Source organism: Micromesistius poutassou (assembly GCF_964030765.1).
Source record: "Micromesistius poutassou genome assembly, chromosome: 7".
Taxonomy (NCBI): Eukaryota; Metazoa; Chordata; class Actinopteri; order Gadiformes; family Gadidae; genus Micromesistius; species Micromesistius poutassou.
Genome location: NC_140277.1, coordinates 18624539 through 18641350, shown reverse-complemented (window position 1 = coordinate 18641350; position 16812 = coordinate 18624539). Strand labels below are relative to the sequence as shown.

General features: G+C 47.6%; 2 protein-coding genes across 4 annotated transcripts in view; both read right to left on the bottom strand.

Moving 5' to 3' along the window:
* LOC311350681 (NLR family CARD domain-containing protein 3-like) overlaps positions 1–16812 on the bottom strand; it is a 240816-nt gene that overhangs the window by 134347 nt on the left and 89657 nt on the right. The window contains exon 5 of one of the 3 annotated variants that reach the window (XM_084470745.1): positions 3464–3510. The exons of the other annotated variants lie outside the window; for them this stretch is intronic. Coding sequence (XP_084326871.1) covers positions 3464–3510 — 47 coding nt within the window. The remainder of the gene's footprint in view (positions 1–3463; positions 3511–16812) is intronic. 3 annotated transcript variants of the gene reach the window in all.
* Positions 6751–8852, bottom strand: LOC311350699 (NLR family CARD domain-containing protein 3-like; the record flags this gene model as incomplete). The annotated part of the gene is made up of 2 exons (XM_084470766.1): positions 8728–8852; positions 6751–8528 (listed from the first exon to the last, which is right to left on the bottom strand). Exons 1-2 carry the CDS (start codon positions 8771–8773, stop codon positions 6751–6753), a joined length of 1824 nt encoding a protein of 607 aa, XP_084326892.1. The 5' UTR covers positions 8774–8852.

Genomic DNA, 16812 nt, shown 5'->3' with positions numbered 1-16812 from the left:
GTAGGTTGATGGAGGAGGCGGATCTGAGTGACCGGGTGGGAGTATTGATTTGAATGAGGTCAGACAGATATGGGGGGGCAAGGTTATGAATGGCATTGAATGCATTGAGGAGGATCTTGTACTCTATGCGGTGTTTGATAGGGAGCCAGTGAAGTTGGTGTAGGACGGGGGTGATGTGACAGATGGCAGGGGTTTTGGTGATAATACGGGCAGCAGCGTTTTGGACCAGTTGGAGTTTATGGAGGAGTTTGTGGGGGAGACCAAACAGAAGGGAGTTACAGTAATCCAGGCGTGAGGTGACTAAAGAGTGGACCAGAATAGCAGCGCTGTTGGGAGTGAGTGACAGGCGGAGGCGGTTGATATGTCCCCTTTAACACACTCACTGTTAGAGTAGCACTACTAATAACATGCGGTATGGTAGCGTTTAAATGGCGGCTATTGTGACACGGTTTCAGTATCGGTATACCGTACTGCGACACTATGAGGGGCTGTTCCGTTATTATAGGGCAGACTAAAGGGCTCTTTATGGTTCCACGTCGACGCAACGACCCCGCAGACGCTTCCACGCAGTCCTGAACCTTTCTGGTCCTGCGTCAGGTTTTAGTGAGCGGACCAATCACAGCCCTTGCGGCTGCGTCGCCTCGACGGAAGGTTACAATTTCTGGGAGGCGCACGTCAGGCCCTCGCGATGGACGCAAGGAGGGTCCGCAAGGACGTAAGGGGTCCGTCACCCCCTTGCGTTGCGTGAACGTGGGACCATAACCAGCCCTTAACAGTCCTCCGCTCTCTGTTCCCTACAGGCTGCTTGTTCTCGCCAGTTCTCATCAGATATTGTCGTTATTATTATATCCTACCTTATCTCCTAAACAATGTAAGACCTTCCTTGTGTTTCCCTGAATGAAAAGCACTCAGGGCGTCCTGTCTGGGCCTTAGATCTACTAAAGCACTGGTCCTGTCTGGGCCTTAGATCTACTAAAGCACTGGTCCTGTCTGGGCCTTAGATCTACTAAAGCACTGGTCCTGTCTGGGCCTTAGATCTACTAAAGCACTGGTCCTGTCTGGGCCTTAGATCTACTAAAGCACTGGTCCTGTCTGGGCCTTAGATCTACTAAAGCACTGGTCCTGTCTGGGCCTTAGATCTACTAAAGCACTGGTCCTGTCTGGGCCTTAGATCTACTAAATGGGATGGGGGATGGGGGGGGGGGGGGTCCTCGCTGGGCGGCCCACGATACAAATCATATCGGGTTAAAAATCATTTTGGCGGGTGTTCATAAAAACGTACTTTACGCCAGTTTGGCCGGTGATGCATGAGGCAATCTCAGAGCCACTCTACACGGCATTTCAGAATGTTAGTAAACAATAGCCGTAAGGACACTTCAGAATGTTAGTAAACAATAGCCGTAAGGACACTTCAGAATGTTAGTAAACAATAGCCGTAAGGACACTTCAGAATGTTAGTAAACAATAGCCGTAAGGACACTTCAGAATGTTAGTAAACAATAGCCGTAAGGACACTTCAGAATGTTAGTAAACAATAGCCGTAAGGACACTTCAGAATGTTAGTAAACAATAGCCTCCAATAGCATCCAGCCGGCTACTGTGAACATAGTTACATAGATAAAACCATTGTTGATCTGGAGTTGAAACGATGACGTAAACAATATTAATATAATATAATAAAAGTTATATTTATATATATTAATGAGACGTCCTGTAGCACCCCGCAAGAAGAAAACCATTCATTCAAGCCATTGACTCTGTTTTCTGGATCGCTCTGCCCTGGTCAAATGACATGGAAGGGTTTGTTTACTAGTGGTGCCATCGGAGAACGCTTCGGCTTTTGCCACCCGGAAGAACGAATTGTGACGTCATGGTGAATTGTCGTACTGTTCTCGCTCCCTGGGCAGTACTGACTACATTTCCCATGAGCACTGTGGTGATGCTACGTGATGTTGTGTGGGGCGCGCCCCACTGGTGGGGAATAGAGACGTGCAGGTGGGGCGCGACAAACGGGAGGAAGTGTCACTGAAAACTTTCTTATGGTAGGAGCGAAAGCTTGACAGTAGGGCTGGGCGATATGGGCCAAAAGTCATATCTCCTATTTTCAAGCAGAATGTCGATATAAGATATATATCAATATTTGTTCATACAATAAAATAGGTGCCGTCGCCGCGCTCCAACTGGTCGTTCTATATCGGGGGCGCCGCGTCGCTGTGCTCGTTAACCTGCCTTGCCGATTGCAACTCAATCCTAAATTTGGGTGTAGGCCAGGGTAGCTAAACATTTTAAAATGAGTCAGTCAAAAACGGAGGAGCAAGATGTTGCAAATGCATGTTTCGCGCTGAAGGGGATTTAAAAAAGTGACGCGAGGGGTGGAAGAGCGGGGCCGGGGCAGAGTGTGTGTGAGCCAGAGGCAGAGCAGAGCGGAGTGGAGAGAGATGAGCAGAGCAGAGTCCTGCACGCCTCTTATTTGCAAACCTGCACCCGTCCTTACCCGCAAAACTTAAAACCACATCCGACCCGTGTTCCGACACTATAATTTGATACCAACGCCCGACCTGCACCAAAAGGAAAATCAGACACATAAGATGGAACGCCGGGGAATTACACTAGCGGTGTTTGGCGTGGTGCTTTAGATTGCCGTGCAAAAAAGCACATCATCCACTGTGGACGGTTTTAGTTGACTCCTCCGCTCCTGAATAGGCATCAGATCCAGCACCGGAGAAGTCTCGCTCTTTTTTCTTTCAGCTGCACTTTTATTTTCTCTATTTATGAACTTGCTGTTATTTGATGTTATTTAGTTAGAATTTAGATACAACATGATGTAACTTGATGTTACTTCAATAAATTGGGAAATGTTAAGCTTGGCGTATTTCATTAGCATTGTGTTGGGGCGATGGGGGCAGGTGGGGCTTGAAAATCCCCCCTTGTCCAAAGTGGGGGATGACCGAAAAAGTTTGAGAACCACCGCGTTAAACTAAACGCGGCGGTGGTTGGTTGGACAGACGTCTGGGGGCGAGAAGGGGAAGGAGGCAGGGGATGAGATTAAGAATATCAACAACAAATATCAACAAAAAATTTGGCTAGTGGAAATTCTGATTGGCTGGTAACTTTAGAAAGTTACCAGCCCAATTGGCTGGTAATCAAAAAAGTTAATTTAGAACCCTGCACACGGGGGTCAAACTCGCACACGTTTCAGCCCTCGTACGGCTGGCCGCTCACGGTTAATATTTCTTAATGCTGCGTAACATTCACTAGGAAGCAAATATCAAACGAGAACGAAATATAGATTATTGTAGAATATAATTATTATACATCAACAGTTTGATGAAGGTGATGTCCACCATCATCTTCATTCCCAGGATGATTTGACTGAACCGACGTCACCTCCTGCTGTGTGGATGGACTTTCCATCTCTATAGTTAGTGTGTGTTGAGATGAATCAAACTAAACAGACACTTACATCTCTGTGGAGCTGGTTTCATCCTCCGCTCTCCACCGTGCTCCACACTGGGGAGACAAAGAGAGAGCAGCATGTTGTCTTTAGACAGGGAAACATTATTCACATGTTAACAAAGAGAGAGCAGCATGTTGTCTTTAGACAGGGAAACATTATTCACATGTTGACAAAGAGAGAGCAGCATGTTGTCTTTAGACAGGGAAACATTATTCACATGTTAACAAAGAGAGAGCAGCATGTTGTCTTTAGACAGGGAAACATTATTCACATGTTGACAAAGAGAGAGCAGCATGTTGTCTTTAGACAGGGAAACATTATTCACATGTTAACAAAGAGAGAGCAGCATGTTGTCTTTAGACAGGGAAACATTATTCACATGTTAACAGAGAGAGAGCAGCATGTTGTCTTTAGACAGGGAAACATTATTCACATGTTGAGCTTCACATTGGTTCATGGGACCACTACGGTGAGTTAACTGGCTGATTTATAATCAAGATCACATTACAATAATGACTAAGCTGCACACTCAACCTAAATGTGCAGACGGCTCGGCTGTATTAATGAGGCTGTGTATTATTATTCACTTGTGATTAAGCCCAACCAGAACTCGCTGATGTCTCGGTGGTTAGTAACGTTGTTAAGGGATCACACGCTCAGCGCCAATACAATCGTTGTGTTTTTGGTGGGAAACCCACAACCGCTAACGGCCAGCTTCACGCTAACGCCGAGCAGCATGCTAACGCCCGGCTCCATGCTAACACCTAGCTCCATGCTAACGCCTGGCTCCATGCTAACACCTGGCTCCATGCTAATGCCCAGCTCCACGCTAACGCCTAGCTCCATGCCAATGCCCGGCTCCTCCATCATTACCCCACAACATGAGCTAGGGCTATGTTTTGAAACCACTTCATCCAGCAGCTGGTTGAATGCTTGAAATGAAACATTATTCACATGTTAAAGACCGGGTAAACCAAATTCAGTATTTTTCTTCTTATCATATTAATTAGGCCTTAAATGTGTCCCTCAAAACATGTAAAAAATATTTTTCCCATTCATCATTTCCTTGAGGAGCTAGGCCTCAGAGAATGTTCTGTGTGCAGGTTTAAAATGGGCGGGTCTACATCGATGACCGCTTTACGTAAAGCGGTCATACTCACATAAACCCGCCCCCTGCTGCCCTCTAGGTATAAATACATTAACCGCGCACTAGCATTCTGTGGTTTCACCCGTCTATGGTTTTACCGCTCACGAGTCTGGTTTGAATTGTCAGTTTGCAGCTAGCTTGCCCGTTATGCCTCTTCAACCTCGTTGGTGCATCTTCCCTGGATGCCACAGTGGGAAACGTAACGTTAACGGTTTGTTTACTTTATTTAAGTTTAAGTTTACCTCTCCGGTGATGGGCGTGGTTTCCTGGCCTGCAGCGCACACGCCCCCACCGTCCTGAGCCAGGGATTACTGCTCATTTTTAATCAACTTTGAAGCATAATTTTATATACTTTTTTTTAGTTTTTAGTTTTTTTTAGTCCTTCAAATTTGGCAGGGTGGTTAATAATATATTTTCCTGTGGTATTATAAACTCAAAACCCATAATTATTCTTGGTTTACCCGGTCTTTAACAAAGAGAGAGCAGCATGTTGTCTTTAGACAGGGAAACATTATTCACATGTTAACAAAGAGAGAGCAGCATGTTGTCTTTAGACAGGGAAACATTATTCACATGTTAACAAAGAGAGCAGCATTTTGTCTTTATAACAGACATATTAACATTTCTAACTTCTGACACAATAATCATCTGCTTCTAAATGAGAGCACATTATCTAATAATATAACGGTAACATGTTCCACTGATCCTTGTAGGAGACATTGTCCCTGAGTGGTGAGCTGTCCTCTCCATACCTGAGAGTCTCCAGTCTCCAGCTTCGATTCTCCAGCAGAGCAGAGAGCAGCGCAGCTCCTGAGTCTCCTGGGTGATTGTAGCTCAGGTCCAGCTCTCTCAGATGGGAGGAGTTGGAGCTCAAGGCTAAGGCCAGAGAAGCACAGCCTTCCTGTGTGACCAGGCAGTCAGACAACCTACACACACAACAGGGGACAACTGAAATGAGTCAACAGTTACACACAGGCATGCAAACTGGTTTGGGGTGAAAAAGGTGAGAATGATGCGTGAGCCAAGGAAAACACAGACCCACTAGGGGGTTCCAGGGTTATACTCCGGGGAGTTAAAAAAATTAAAAAATTAAAAAATTCTTTAAAAAAAAAAATATATATAAAAAAACTGTGGTTTCTTTCAGCTTGTATTGTATTCCAATTTTAGCGAAAACACATACCATTAGCTTGAAAGAAAAAAACTGTTTAAGGATGCTTTTCTTTGTGTGAATTTTGGGATGACTCGTCTGCCAATGATTTCAAGTTGGTTGTGTTTTAACCGGTGATTGTTGCGCCAAACTGTTTACAAAGGGACACTTGCTTGCGACGCAGCAAGCACCTGCTAGTTGACCTGCCAGGCGGGATGATCAGTACTTCCCCACATAAAGAGCTTAGTTCTGATTGGATCGCTTCCCAAATCGTCCCGCTTACATTTTCGTTTCGTTTTTATTCGTTAACGAAAGTGTCAGAAGATTTCGTCGTAGTTTTTGTCATCCTAAATTGATTTTTATTTAGTTATCGTCTCGTTTTCGTCAGACTGTAGACCCCATTTCATAACACAATTAACACTTCTGATATCAAGTAGTCTTCTGATATCAAAAATTGTAGTTTCATTGTTTGCACATTGAGTAAAACTGACCTGAGAGTTTCCAGTGTACAGTGTGGACTCCCCAGTCCAGCGGAGAGCAGCTTCACTCCTGAATCCTGCAGATCATTGGTACTCAGGTCCAGCTCTCTCAGACTAGAGGACTTGGAGCTGAGAACTGAGGCCAGATCTTCACAGCATCTCTCTGACAGATTACAGCCATTCAGCCTTCACACAATTAAACAGACAGTAACATATTACTCTTCAGAACCAATGTCACTTTTTACATGAAGTTTGTTGAAAGATGTCAGTTCACCTGTCATTATTTTTTTAATATATATATTTGCAGCATATAACTATGTCTCTGTATACTTATATATGTTTCAAGTGAGTATATTTGTTAAGTGTGCACCTACAGACATATATTTTTTGTTATTATTAGTTTATATTTTAGTATTATTGTGTTGCATGGATCGTAATATAAGTTCTTAGAGCACATACAGAGATGTTTTGTACATTATTATAACTTTAATATTTTATTATTACATTTTTATTAGTGAACTTACAGGGACGTTTTGGAGGCTTTGACCACTGGCAGCAGCCTCAGAAGACCCTCCTCTGAAGCAGAGTATTTCTTCAGGTCAAACACCTCCAGCTCCTCTTCTGATGTCAGTAAGATGAAGACCAGAGCTGACCACTGAGCAGGAGAGAGAGATTCTCTGGAGAGACTTCCTGATGTCAGGTACTGTTGGATCTCCTCCACTAGAGAACGGTCGTTCAGCTCATTCAGACAGTAGAACAGATTGATGCTTTTCTCTGGAGAGAGATCTCCACTTATCCTCTTCTTTATGTAAGACACTGTACTCTGATTGGTCTGTGAGCTACTTCCTGTCTCTCTCAGCAGACCTCGTAGGAGACTCTGATTGGTCTTCAGAGAGAGGCCCAGGAGGAAGCGGAGGAACAAGTCCAGGTGTCCGTTCTCACTCTGTAAGGCCTTGTCCACAGCACTCTGGTAGAGGTGGAGTTCATCTTTCCCGGAGGTTGGTTGTTCTGAGAGCAGAATAACATTAGTGTCGATGAAGGTCAGGAAGACATGAAGGGCAGCCAGAAACTCCTGGATGCTCAGATGAACAAAGCAGAACACCTTGTCCTGGTACAGCCCACACTCCTCTTTAAAGATCTGGGTGAACACTCCTGAGTACTCTGAGGCTGCTGTGATATCGATGCCACACTCTGTCAGGTCTGCCTCATAGAATATCAGGTTGCCTTTCTCCAACTGGTTAAAAGCCAGTTTTCCCAGAGAAACAATGATCTCCCTGCTCTCTGAACTCCAGTGATGATCTGTTTCAGCTCTCCCATGATATTTCCTGTCCCCCTGTAATGACTGAACCCTCAGGAAGTGGCTGTACATCTGAGTCATTGTCTTGGGCATCTCTTCCTCTCCCTGGATTGTTTTGAAAAAGTTCTCCAGAACTGTAGCAGTGATCCAACAGAAGACTGGGATGTGACACATGATGTGGAGGCTTCGTGACATCTTGACGTGGGTGATGATTTTGCTGGCTATCTTCTCGTCTCTGAATTTCTTCCTGAAGTACTCCTCCTTCTGTCGATCGGTGAACCCTCTCACCTCTGTCACCATGTCAACACAATCACCAGGAATCTGATTGGCTGCCGCAGGGCGTGTGGTTATCCAGATGCGAGCAGAGGGAAGCAGGTTGCCCCTGATGAGGTTTGTCAGCAGCACGTCCACCGAGGTGGACTCTGTGACATCAGTACAGATCGGGTTGTTCTGGAAGTTCAGAGGAAGTCGACACTCATCCAGACCATCCAAGATGAAGACAACTTGGAACCGGTCGTATCTGCAGATTCCTGCTTCTTTGGTCTCAATAAAGAAATGTTGAAGAAGTTCCACAAAGCTAAAACTTTTATCTCTCAGTAAATTCAGCTCTCTGAAAGTGAAAGGAAATATGAAGTGTATGTCGTGGTTGGTTTTGCCTTCAGCCCAGTCCAGAGTGAACTTGTATGTTAAGATGGTTTTACCAATGCCGGCCACTCCAGTTGTCATTATTGTCCTGATTTGTTTTCCAGGTAAGGGTTTAAAGATGTCTTCACATTTGGTTGCTGTTTCCTCCTTGGCTGGTTTCCTGGAAGCTGTTTCAATCAGTCTGACCTCATGTTCCTTGTTGACCTCTCCACTGCCTCCCTCTGTGATGTAGAGCTCTGTGTAGATCTCATTCAGAGGTCTTGACTCTCCTGCTTTAGCGATTCCCTCCAACACACACTGGGTCTTCTCCTTCAGATGAGACTTGACTTTACGTTGGCACTCAGCAGCAACTGTTTCTAAAAAAATTAAACATCAGAAGAATCAAAGTCTCAAAATCGTACTGCTCTTTTTTTTTCTCCAAACAAGAGTATCTCGCTGCTCTTTTACAAAGAAAGAGCATTTTCCTTATCTAATTAAAAAAAAAACATTATCCTACTGCTCGGTTTCACAATAAGGGTATCCTCCTAATCTTTTTTGAAAATAAGAGTATCTTACTGCTCCACAGTGTGTTGGCCAGCTCCTCCAGCTTCAACTGCTTCATGCAGAGCAGTGTGATGTCTACCACTCCCTCTCTGGCGCGCCTCCTCTGCTCCTCTTCCTCACCATCCACCTCCTCCTCCTCCCTCTGGCTCTCTGAGCATTGTGGGTAATCTGGGAAGAGAACCCTCCAGAGCTTCTCGACCTCCTTGTCTAGAAAAGTGTGTGCGTTCTCCTTGATCCGCTGGAACAGAACAAGAACAAAAATCAATGAGAACTTTACTGTGAACTAACTGAGGACATCAGTTGTCTGTCATCAAGTGTCTGTCCTGGATTCACGTCCTGCTGGTCTGAAGAGGGAAGCCTGGAGACTGTTAGCTCCAGGAGAGATGTTGGTCACATGTCATTCCTGACTGAACTCAGTGTTGTACATTTACACACCTTCAACTCTGTGTGCTGCTGCTGTACAGACGGAACACTGGGAACCTTTGACCTCCTCTGGTGTCTGTGGAGAACAAACACACACACACACACACACACACACACACACACACACACACACACACAGTCCTGTTTTTTTATTGCAGAATAACTATGTCATATTGGTTGAGATGAGATGAGATTACTGACTGTTGATGTACAGGCTCCAAAATAATTAGTTTATCCTGACCTTGTTCCTTTATTTATACATGAATCAATTTATCTATACCTTTTATTCTTCTCTTACATGGAATTTCATTCAAAATAAACTTAGGAATGCTAATTTGGAACTACCGTATTGACCTGAATATAAGACAAGTTTTCTTTCCTGGAATTGCGTCTAAAAGAGTTGGGTTGTTTTGTATTCGGGGTCTAGACGACATTCCCGTCTTCCTGGTGATGAATGCCTTTCATTTGACCGACTCCTTGTGGTTCCATGCTGCTTCCCTTTCCCCGTAGGAGCTGGGCCCTAACAGTTACCGTACTTTACATCTTTACATCTTAAAAAAATATTTTTCCAGAAACGACTCTTTAAAAAGTGGGGGTCGTATTTTGTCTTTTATCCAAAGAGACTTGTGACAGAAAGTGAGTGAGCTGGAGGTACGAGGAGCAGGGTCCTCTTGCTGAAAGACGTCAACTCCAGTAGTGCTCAGGCTGAAGAACAACTGATCCATATTCTGATGACAAGCCGGGGGAGAAACAGTTCTGATGAACTCAGATATGGGTCAGATATCAAGTGGTCTGTTTCATCGTCTGTTTGAAACTCCTACCTCTCCTCTCTGGAGGGGCGTCCATCTTTAAAGTTAGGAGGAAAGTCTATAGACCAGTCGCTCTTCATGGAGACACAGCTGGGTCCAGAGGAGGCTGCTCTCTCCTGCTGCTCTGGGCTTCAACACACACACACACACACACACACACACACACACACACACACACACACACACACACACACACACACACACACACACACAGAGCAGGTGAACATCACTATAAACACTGCTCTGATTATTGGATGTGAACTCTAGAGAGACAACACTGAATCAACAGAGTTTGGAGGTCCACAACTATTTATTTTCTCCTGCCTTGTTGCATCTGATCAGTACCCTGGAAGTCCAGAGTTCTCGCGAGAGCACAATTTGAATTTAGTCAGCAAGTCACTCTGGGAACGAGCAATATAATCCCTCTCCGATTCCCCTCTCCCAGCACATTAACCAATCACATCGGTGTATCTGATATAGACGGGCCAAAAGCGTTGCTGTTTTACCGATCGGATACGGCAAGTCTTATCTATTGGTTAGCTCCGCTGGTCTGGATACGTCACCCCTTGTATTCTTCTGATTGCTTGTAGTGTTATCCAGTTGCGTGCAGTGATATTTTCAAATGCATGCTTGGGGCCGCCCCTCGAGTTGGGCCATTTTCATTACTCGTTGCCAGACCCTACAGCTTTCTAGAGGTGGGTCTGGATTTCCAGGCTATCTGATCAGTAGAGTCTGATAACAACCAACTGGTCTGGTTTCATCGTATGTTTGAAACTCCTACCTCTCCTCTCTGGAGGGGCGTCCATCTTTAAACTTAACAGGTATATCCATAGAGCGGTCACTCTTCATGGAGACACAGCTGGGTCCAGGGGAGTCTGCTCTCTGCTGCTGCCCTGGGCTTCAACACAACACACACACACACACACACACACACACACACACACACACACACACACACAGCTTTTACTCAGACTAATGTCATGATGTATCACTGCTGAGCTCTGAGATGGACAACAGTCACAGACAGTGAGAGATCCTCTTCTTACCTCTTAGCTTTGCTCTGGCGGCCATGTTTCCTAGACCGAGTGGTCTTAGAGGTAGGACCCCCCTCCTCTCTCTCCTCATCCATAGTAGACCGGAGACCTGTAGTCCTACACAAACACAACATGTTGTTTTCCTACGGTCACTCAGCGTTCATTAAGGTGAGTAAGACGGTTCTATCAGGACCTGTGGAGGGAAGGTGAGCCAGCAGCAGACACACACTGAGAGGAGGTTTCTAACTTGGCCTCACGCTGCTGTACACCAGAGTGGCCACCAGGGGGCGCTCGGGAGCCAAACATAGAGTGGCTCAGCCCCGCCCACCTCATGCGTCACGCCTCTACCATAAAAACTGAACAAGTTGGTGGTCGTCAGAGCTATCTTTAAAATGTTGAGATTTCAATCTATTTCTGACGCTATTTACACTTCTGGTGCGTTTAGTAACAAGAACTAGTTAGCTAGCAATATGTTATGGAGAATGGCTCTTATTAATTATACCAAATGGTTTTCAACATATTTGCAATCAGCCACAAGAATGACCAAATGGTAGGTCGAATAGAAAACGTTTCAAAACCCATTTTATAAACTTCAACATCATAGGTTTATATCCTATGAAGTATTACGTTTGGTTTGTTAACTAGACACACACACACACACACACAAACACACACATATTTATATGAAGTTTAAAATACTTTACCTTATGTTTTCAGTTGTTGGTGTTGTGGTATGAAAAGATGAAAGCGTCCAGGTGTCCTGTCCTCCTGTGGGAGGCTGCAGGTCAACTGAGGAGACTTCAAACCTCTGAGCTGAACTCCTTCATGATGCTGGCTGAAGGCCAGCCGCTTCAAAGGTCAAAGGCTTCATAGCAGGTCGGGCTCCTTAGAGGATCGGGTTCAGCTGATACCTGTACACATGACGTGTTGTACCAAAGTACACAGAAATACACTAAAACACACATCAATGATTGACTAACAATATGAAATAATACATAGAGACAGAACCAACCTTTTAGCATTTTAGTATATGATAAGATAACTGCCTCATAAAACAGTAAAGTTGAGGCCAGAGCAGAAAACTGAAAAGCTTCATGGACAAACTGACAGCGGGCCGTACAGAGAAATTGCTGAAAGTTTTTCATATTTACGTTAAAATTAAAATCTTCTTTCTGCTAGAGCTGCTGCCCCCGCGACCCGACCTCGGATAAGCGGTTTTGAAGATGAGGATGAGATGAACGTCTTCCTTGTACAATATTTCCCCCATTCTTCTGTAGGTGCTCCTGTTGCTGTCATTACTGCCTCGTTTCCTGCATTCTAGTGAATGTTAAGGGTGTAAATAACTCAAGGCTGCCAGACAAATGTGTACATATAGTTACATAAATATATGTATATATATATATATACATACAGTAGCTTTTAACTTTTGATTGGCACATTTGCAGGACATCCAGCAGAGATAGGGCCCCCAGGAACGGGGACAGGGCCCCAGGACCGTGGACGTCTGGGCACCGTAGCCTAGCAACAAGCAGCAGCAGTGGAGGCGGGCTCAGGAGTTCTTGACGGTGGTTTTTGAGCGGTGAACAGGCAGTGTGAGTCTGGACTGTGAAGGATGAAGGACAATAAAGCTTTAATGGTTCCACTGATATCGCTGGTCCATATTAATGAAGATGATTAAAGATAAGGGATCTCCACAACAAATATCCTCAACTGTAGGAATACATTAATGATTACATACCAACGGGAACACAGCTTGATATAAAACATCAGATTAATGATATTGAAATGTCTCTCTTGATATTATTGTAATCTATATCTTAGACTTCTGCCCTTTACTCCTGGACTGATGTGTTTTTATAGAACAGTTTTATATGAAGCACATAAAGTAGCCTACTGCTGTACGTCATGTTGTAGTAAAGTAATATATATGAAGTAGGCTACTGCTGTACGTTATGTTGTAGTAAAGTAATATATATGAAGTAGGCTACTGCTGTACGTTATGTTGTGGTAAAGTAATATATATGAAGTAGGCTACTACCTTTGCTGGTGAAAAACATTCTTCACTTGTTCCAGATTTAGCTGCTTAATGCTGAATCGGAGGATAAATCGTGTATAAAAATCTAATTCTTTATATCTCAATGTTAAATGTTACATCTAAATCCATACAACAGATATGCTAATTCTCCTCCGTATACTAATTAGTTCTGACTCTTAACCAGTCATATTTCGGGGGCGGCATCGATGCACGTGGTTCTGGAGAGCTCAGGGCTCTCTCTCCTTGTTGATTGGCCGATGGCCGTTGGGGGGGGGGGGGGGGGGTCTCACCATGACAACAGACTTGTCCTGAAGGTCGCTGATGACACTGTTGTGATCAGTGGGCTCCAGGACGGAGAGGCTAATCCCGGGCCGGTGGTGGACGACTCTGTGGAACGCTGCGACAACCACTTCCTCAAGTTAAACACAAACAAAACTAAAGAAATGGCAACGGACCGCCGTAGAGCTCCCCGCTCATCCTCACCGTGTACGATTAAGGGCCCGCCTGTGGAGACTGTCCTACAGACACCCGGGAGCAGTGGTTGATGAGTGCTTCACCTTGGAGTCAAACACATCCGCAGTATGCAAGAAGGGCGTGCAGAGACTCTACTTTGATTGAATACGTTTAACGCTGACAAGAAGCCGATGGTTTTATTTCACAGGTCTTTCATCGAGTCCATTGTGACCTCTGGTTTTATCTCTTGCTTTGGTCATGTTTCAGTGCACAACAAAACCCGTCCACCCAGAGTGGTGGAAACTGGCAGCAGAATGGTGGACCCCCAGCAGCTCCCCCCCCTCACACATCAGGGCAGGTGGTGAGGAAGGCCCGGGGCGTTGAGCAGCTCTGACCGGCCCCTCTGGGAGGGACCTGCTCTCCTACCATCGGCTCGGAGGTCCAGGCTGCCCGGGGTCAGGTGCAGTAGGTAGACGTGTTCCTATGGTCCTAGTGCAGTTAATGCACTTAACAAGGGTTAAACCTCGCCGGCACGTTCAAACAGCACTAACGCGCTTTATTTTTTTAAAGAGGTTAAACGGAGTAGACTTTTATTATGTGTTGGTCTATTAGGTGTTTTATTTTATCGGTTGTATTTGGTCACGTTGTTTTGTCTCTTGTCTTTTTATATGTTGTGTATTTGTGTCTCATTGTGTATGGACCTCTGAAGAATAAGTCCCGCCTCCGAGGCTCCGGTTCCCTCGGTCAAATGTCTACGGGAAATAACACGGGGTTTATGAATGATCGTACATAACAAACTCTGTAGGTGGCGAAGAAGTAAAAGCTGCGTCACGTTTTGAACTACACACTTTTTCCATCTAGTTTCGACTGGCTTTTTGGATTGTCGATTATTAATGCTACTTTAACAGCACCGAAAATCCAAAAACCCAGTCGAAGCTAGATGGGAAAAGTGTGTAGTTCAAAACGTGATGCAGCTGGGAGTCCGGTCCAGAGCGGGGCTGGGAGTCCGGTCCAGAGCGGAGCTGGGAGTCCGGTCCAGAGCGGAGCTGGGAGTCCGGTCCAGAGCGGGGCTGGGAGTCCGGTCCAGAGCGGAGCTGGGAGTCCGGTCCAGAGCGGGGCTGGGAGTCCGGTCCAGAGCGGGGCTGGGAGTCCGGTCCAGAGCGGGCGTGGCGGACCGGCTACGAGGACTACCGCCACGCCGCCGTGCGCGACCACTTCCTGCACAGCGACCCGTCCTCCTCCTACGTGCACTTCTCCAAGACGGACGGCCCCAAGCACGAGTACTCCTACCCCCTGGCCCCGCCCCCCGACGGCCCCGTGGGCCCCCGGCCACGCCCGCCACGGATGCTTCTCGGGCGTGGTCTCCGCCCAGCCACGCCCGAGAAGGACGTTTTCCTCCCCGGCTCCTCCCCCTCGGACGAGGACGGAGGCGGCGGCGGCGGGGGGGGATGAAGGGCGGGAAGGCGGTCTGCCCTTTGGCCAGGGGAAGACTTCTCCCTTTGTTCCTTTTTTTTTTTTTTTGTTCGGCTCCGGCTCCGGCCCCCGGCTCCGGCTCCGGCTCCGGCCCCCGGCTCCGGCTCCGGCCCGGCTCCGGCTCCGGCTCCGGCCCGGCTCCGGCTCCGGCCCGGCTCCGGCCCCCCGGCTCCGGCCCGGCTCCGGCTCCGGCCCGGCTCCGGCCCCCCGGCTCCGGCCCGGCTCCGGCTCCGGCCCGGCTCCGGCCCCGCTCCGGCTCCGGCTCCGGCCCCCGGCTCCGGCTCCGGCCCGGCTCCGGCTCCGGCCCGGCTCCGGCTCCGGCCCGGCTCCGGCCCCCCGGCTCCGGCTGTCAAGCCGCCCTTGACCCCCTCCTGCTAAACGCAGCCTTCGGGCCGCCTGATTGGCCACCGCCACGTTCATTGTCTGTCATTATTATTTATTGAAGGACTTCTCAGTTATGCACTTTTGGTTATGATGAATTCTGGGGAGGCTGTGTATTAATATATTATTATTATTTATTATTATTATATTATTATATTATATATAATCCTGTGTAGTGACCTACAGGGCATTAGAGGGAGACGTTCACCCTAACCTTTAAGAGAGAGGGCGGGTGGAGGAAGGGGAGGTCCTTTAAGAGAGAGGGCGGGTGGAGGAAGGGGAGGTCCTTTAAGAGAGAGGGCGGGTGGAGGAAGGGGAGGTCCTTTAAGAGAGAGGGCGGGTGGAGGAAGGGGAGGTCCTTTAAGAGAGAGGGCGGGTGGAGGAAGGGGAGGTCCTTTAAGAGAGAGGGCGGGTGGAGGAAGGGGAGGTCCTTTAAGAGAGAGGGCGGGTGGAGGAAGGGGAGGTCCTTTAAGAGAGAGGGCGGGTGGAGGAAGGGGAGGTCCTTTAAGAGAGAGGGCGGGTGGAGGAAGGGGAGGTCCTTTAAGAGAGAGGGCGGGTGGAGGAAGGGGAGGTCCTTTAAGAGAGAGGGCGGGTGGAGGAAGGGGAGGTCCTTTAAGAGAGAGGGCGGGTGGAGGAAGGGGAGGTCCTTTAAGAGAGAGGGCGGGTGGAGGAAGGGGAGGTCCTTGGCCGGCACACCTGGTCCCTGGCTGTATGTGAATTGTTTGGTAGTAAACAAACCCAACCTGCCTTCGTCTCCTGTGTCGTTGTTTTCCTCACTTCCACATTGGTGACCCCGACGTGATAAAGAACTATGTCGAAACCCGAAGAAAGCAACGGCTGCTCTGCAATGCCTGGACCGAGCGGGGCTGGAGGAGCTGTAAGCGTCTGCACCGCGACCATCAAGTTGCCCGAATCTTGGCAGCGCTACCCGCGGCCGTGGTTTCAGCACATGGAAGCCCAGTTCCAGCTAAGAGGAATAACGCAGGACGTTACGAGGTACTTCCATGTGGTGGCGGCGTTGGATGCCTCGACGACGGCCAGAGCGATGGCACTGCTAGAGGCTCCACCGGCGGTCGGGAAGTACGACGCGCTCAAAGCATTCCTGATGAAACTTTTCGAACTGTCGGAGCTGGAGAAAGCAGACGGCCTGCTGTCCCTTAACGGCCTAGGGGACAGCAGGCCGTCCGAGTTGATGGAGAGGATGCTGGCTGTGCTGGGTTCGGCTGATCCCGCATTCCTGTTTACTCACATTTTCCTGCGGCAGCTTCCAGCGCCTGTGCGCACTGCGCTAGCCTGCTCCCCCTTCTCCGCCTCAAAGGACTACCGCCAGCTGGCTGCGGAAGCACACAGGATTTTCCTTGCCAATCGGCAGCAGTTTGTGCACGCACTGCTCCCTACCAATGGCGTTTCAACCCCGCCGACCCCTTCGGAGGACACCTTCGGCACCGCAGCCGCGGTGACGGCCCGCCGCCAGCGCGACGACGGGTTG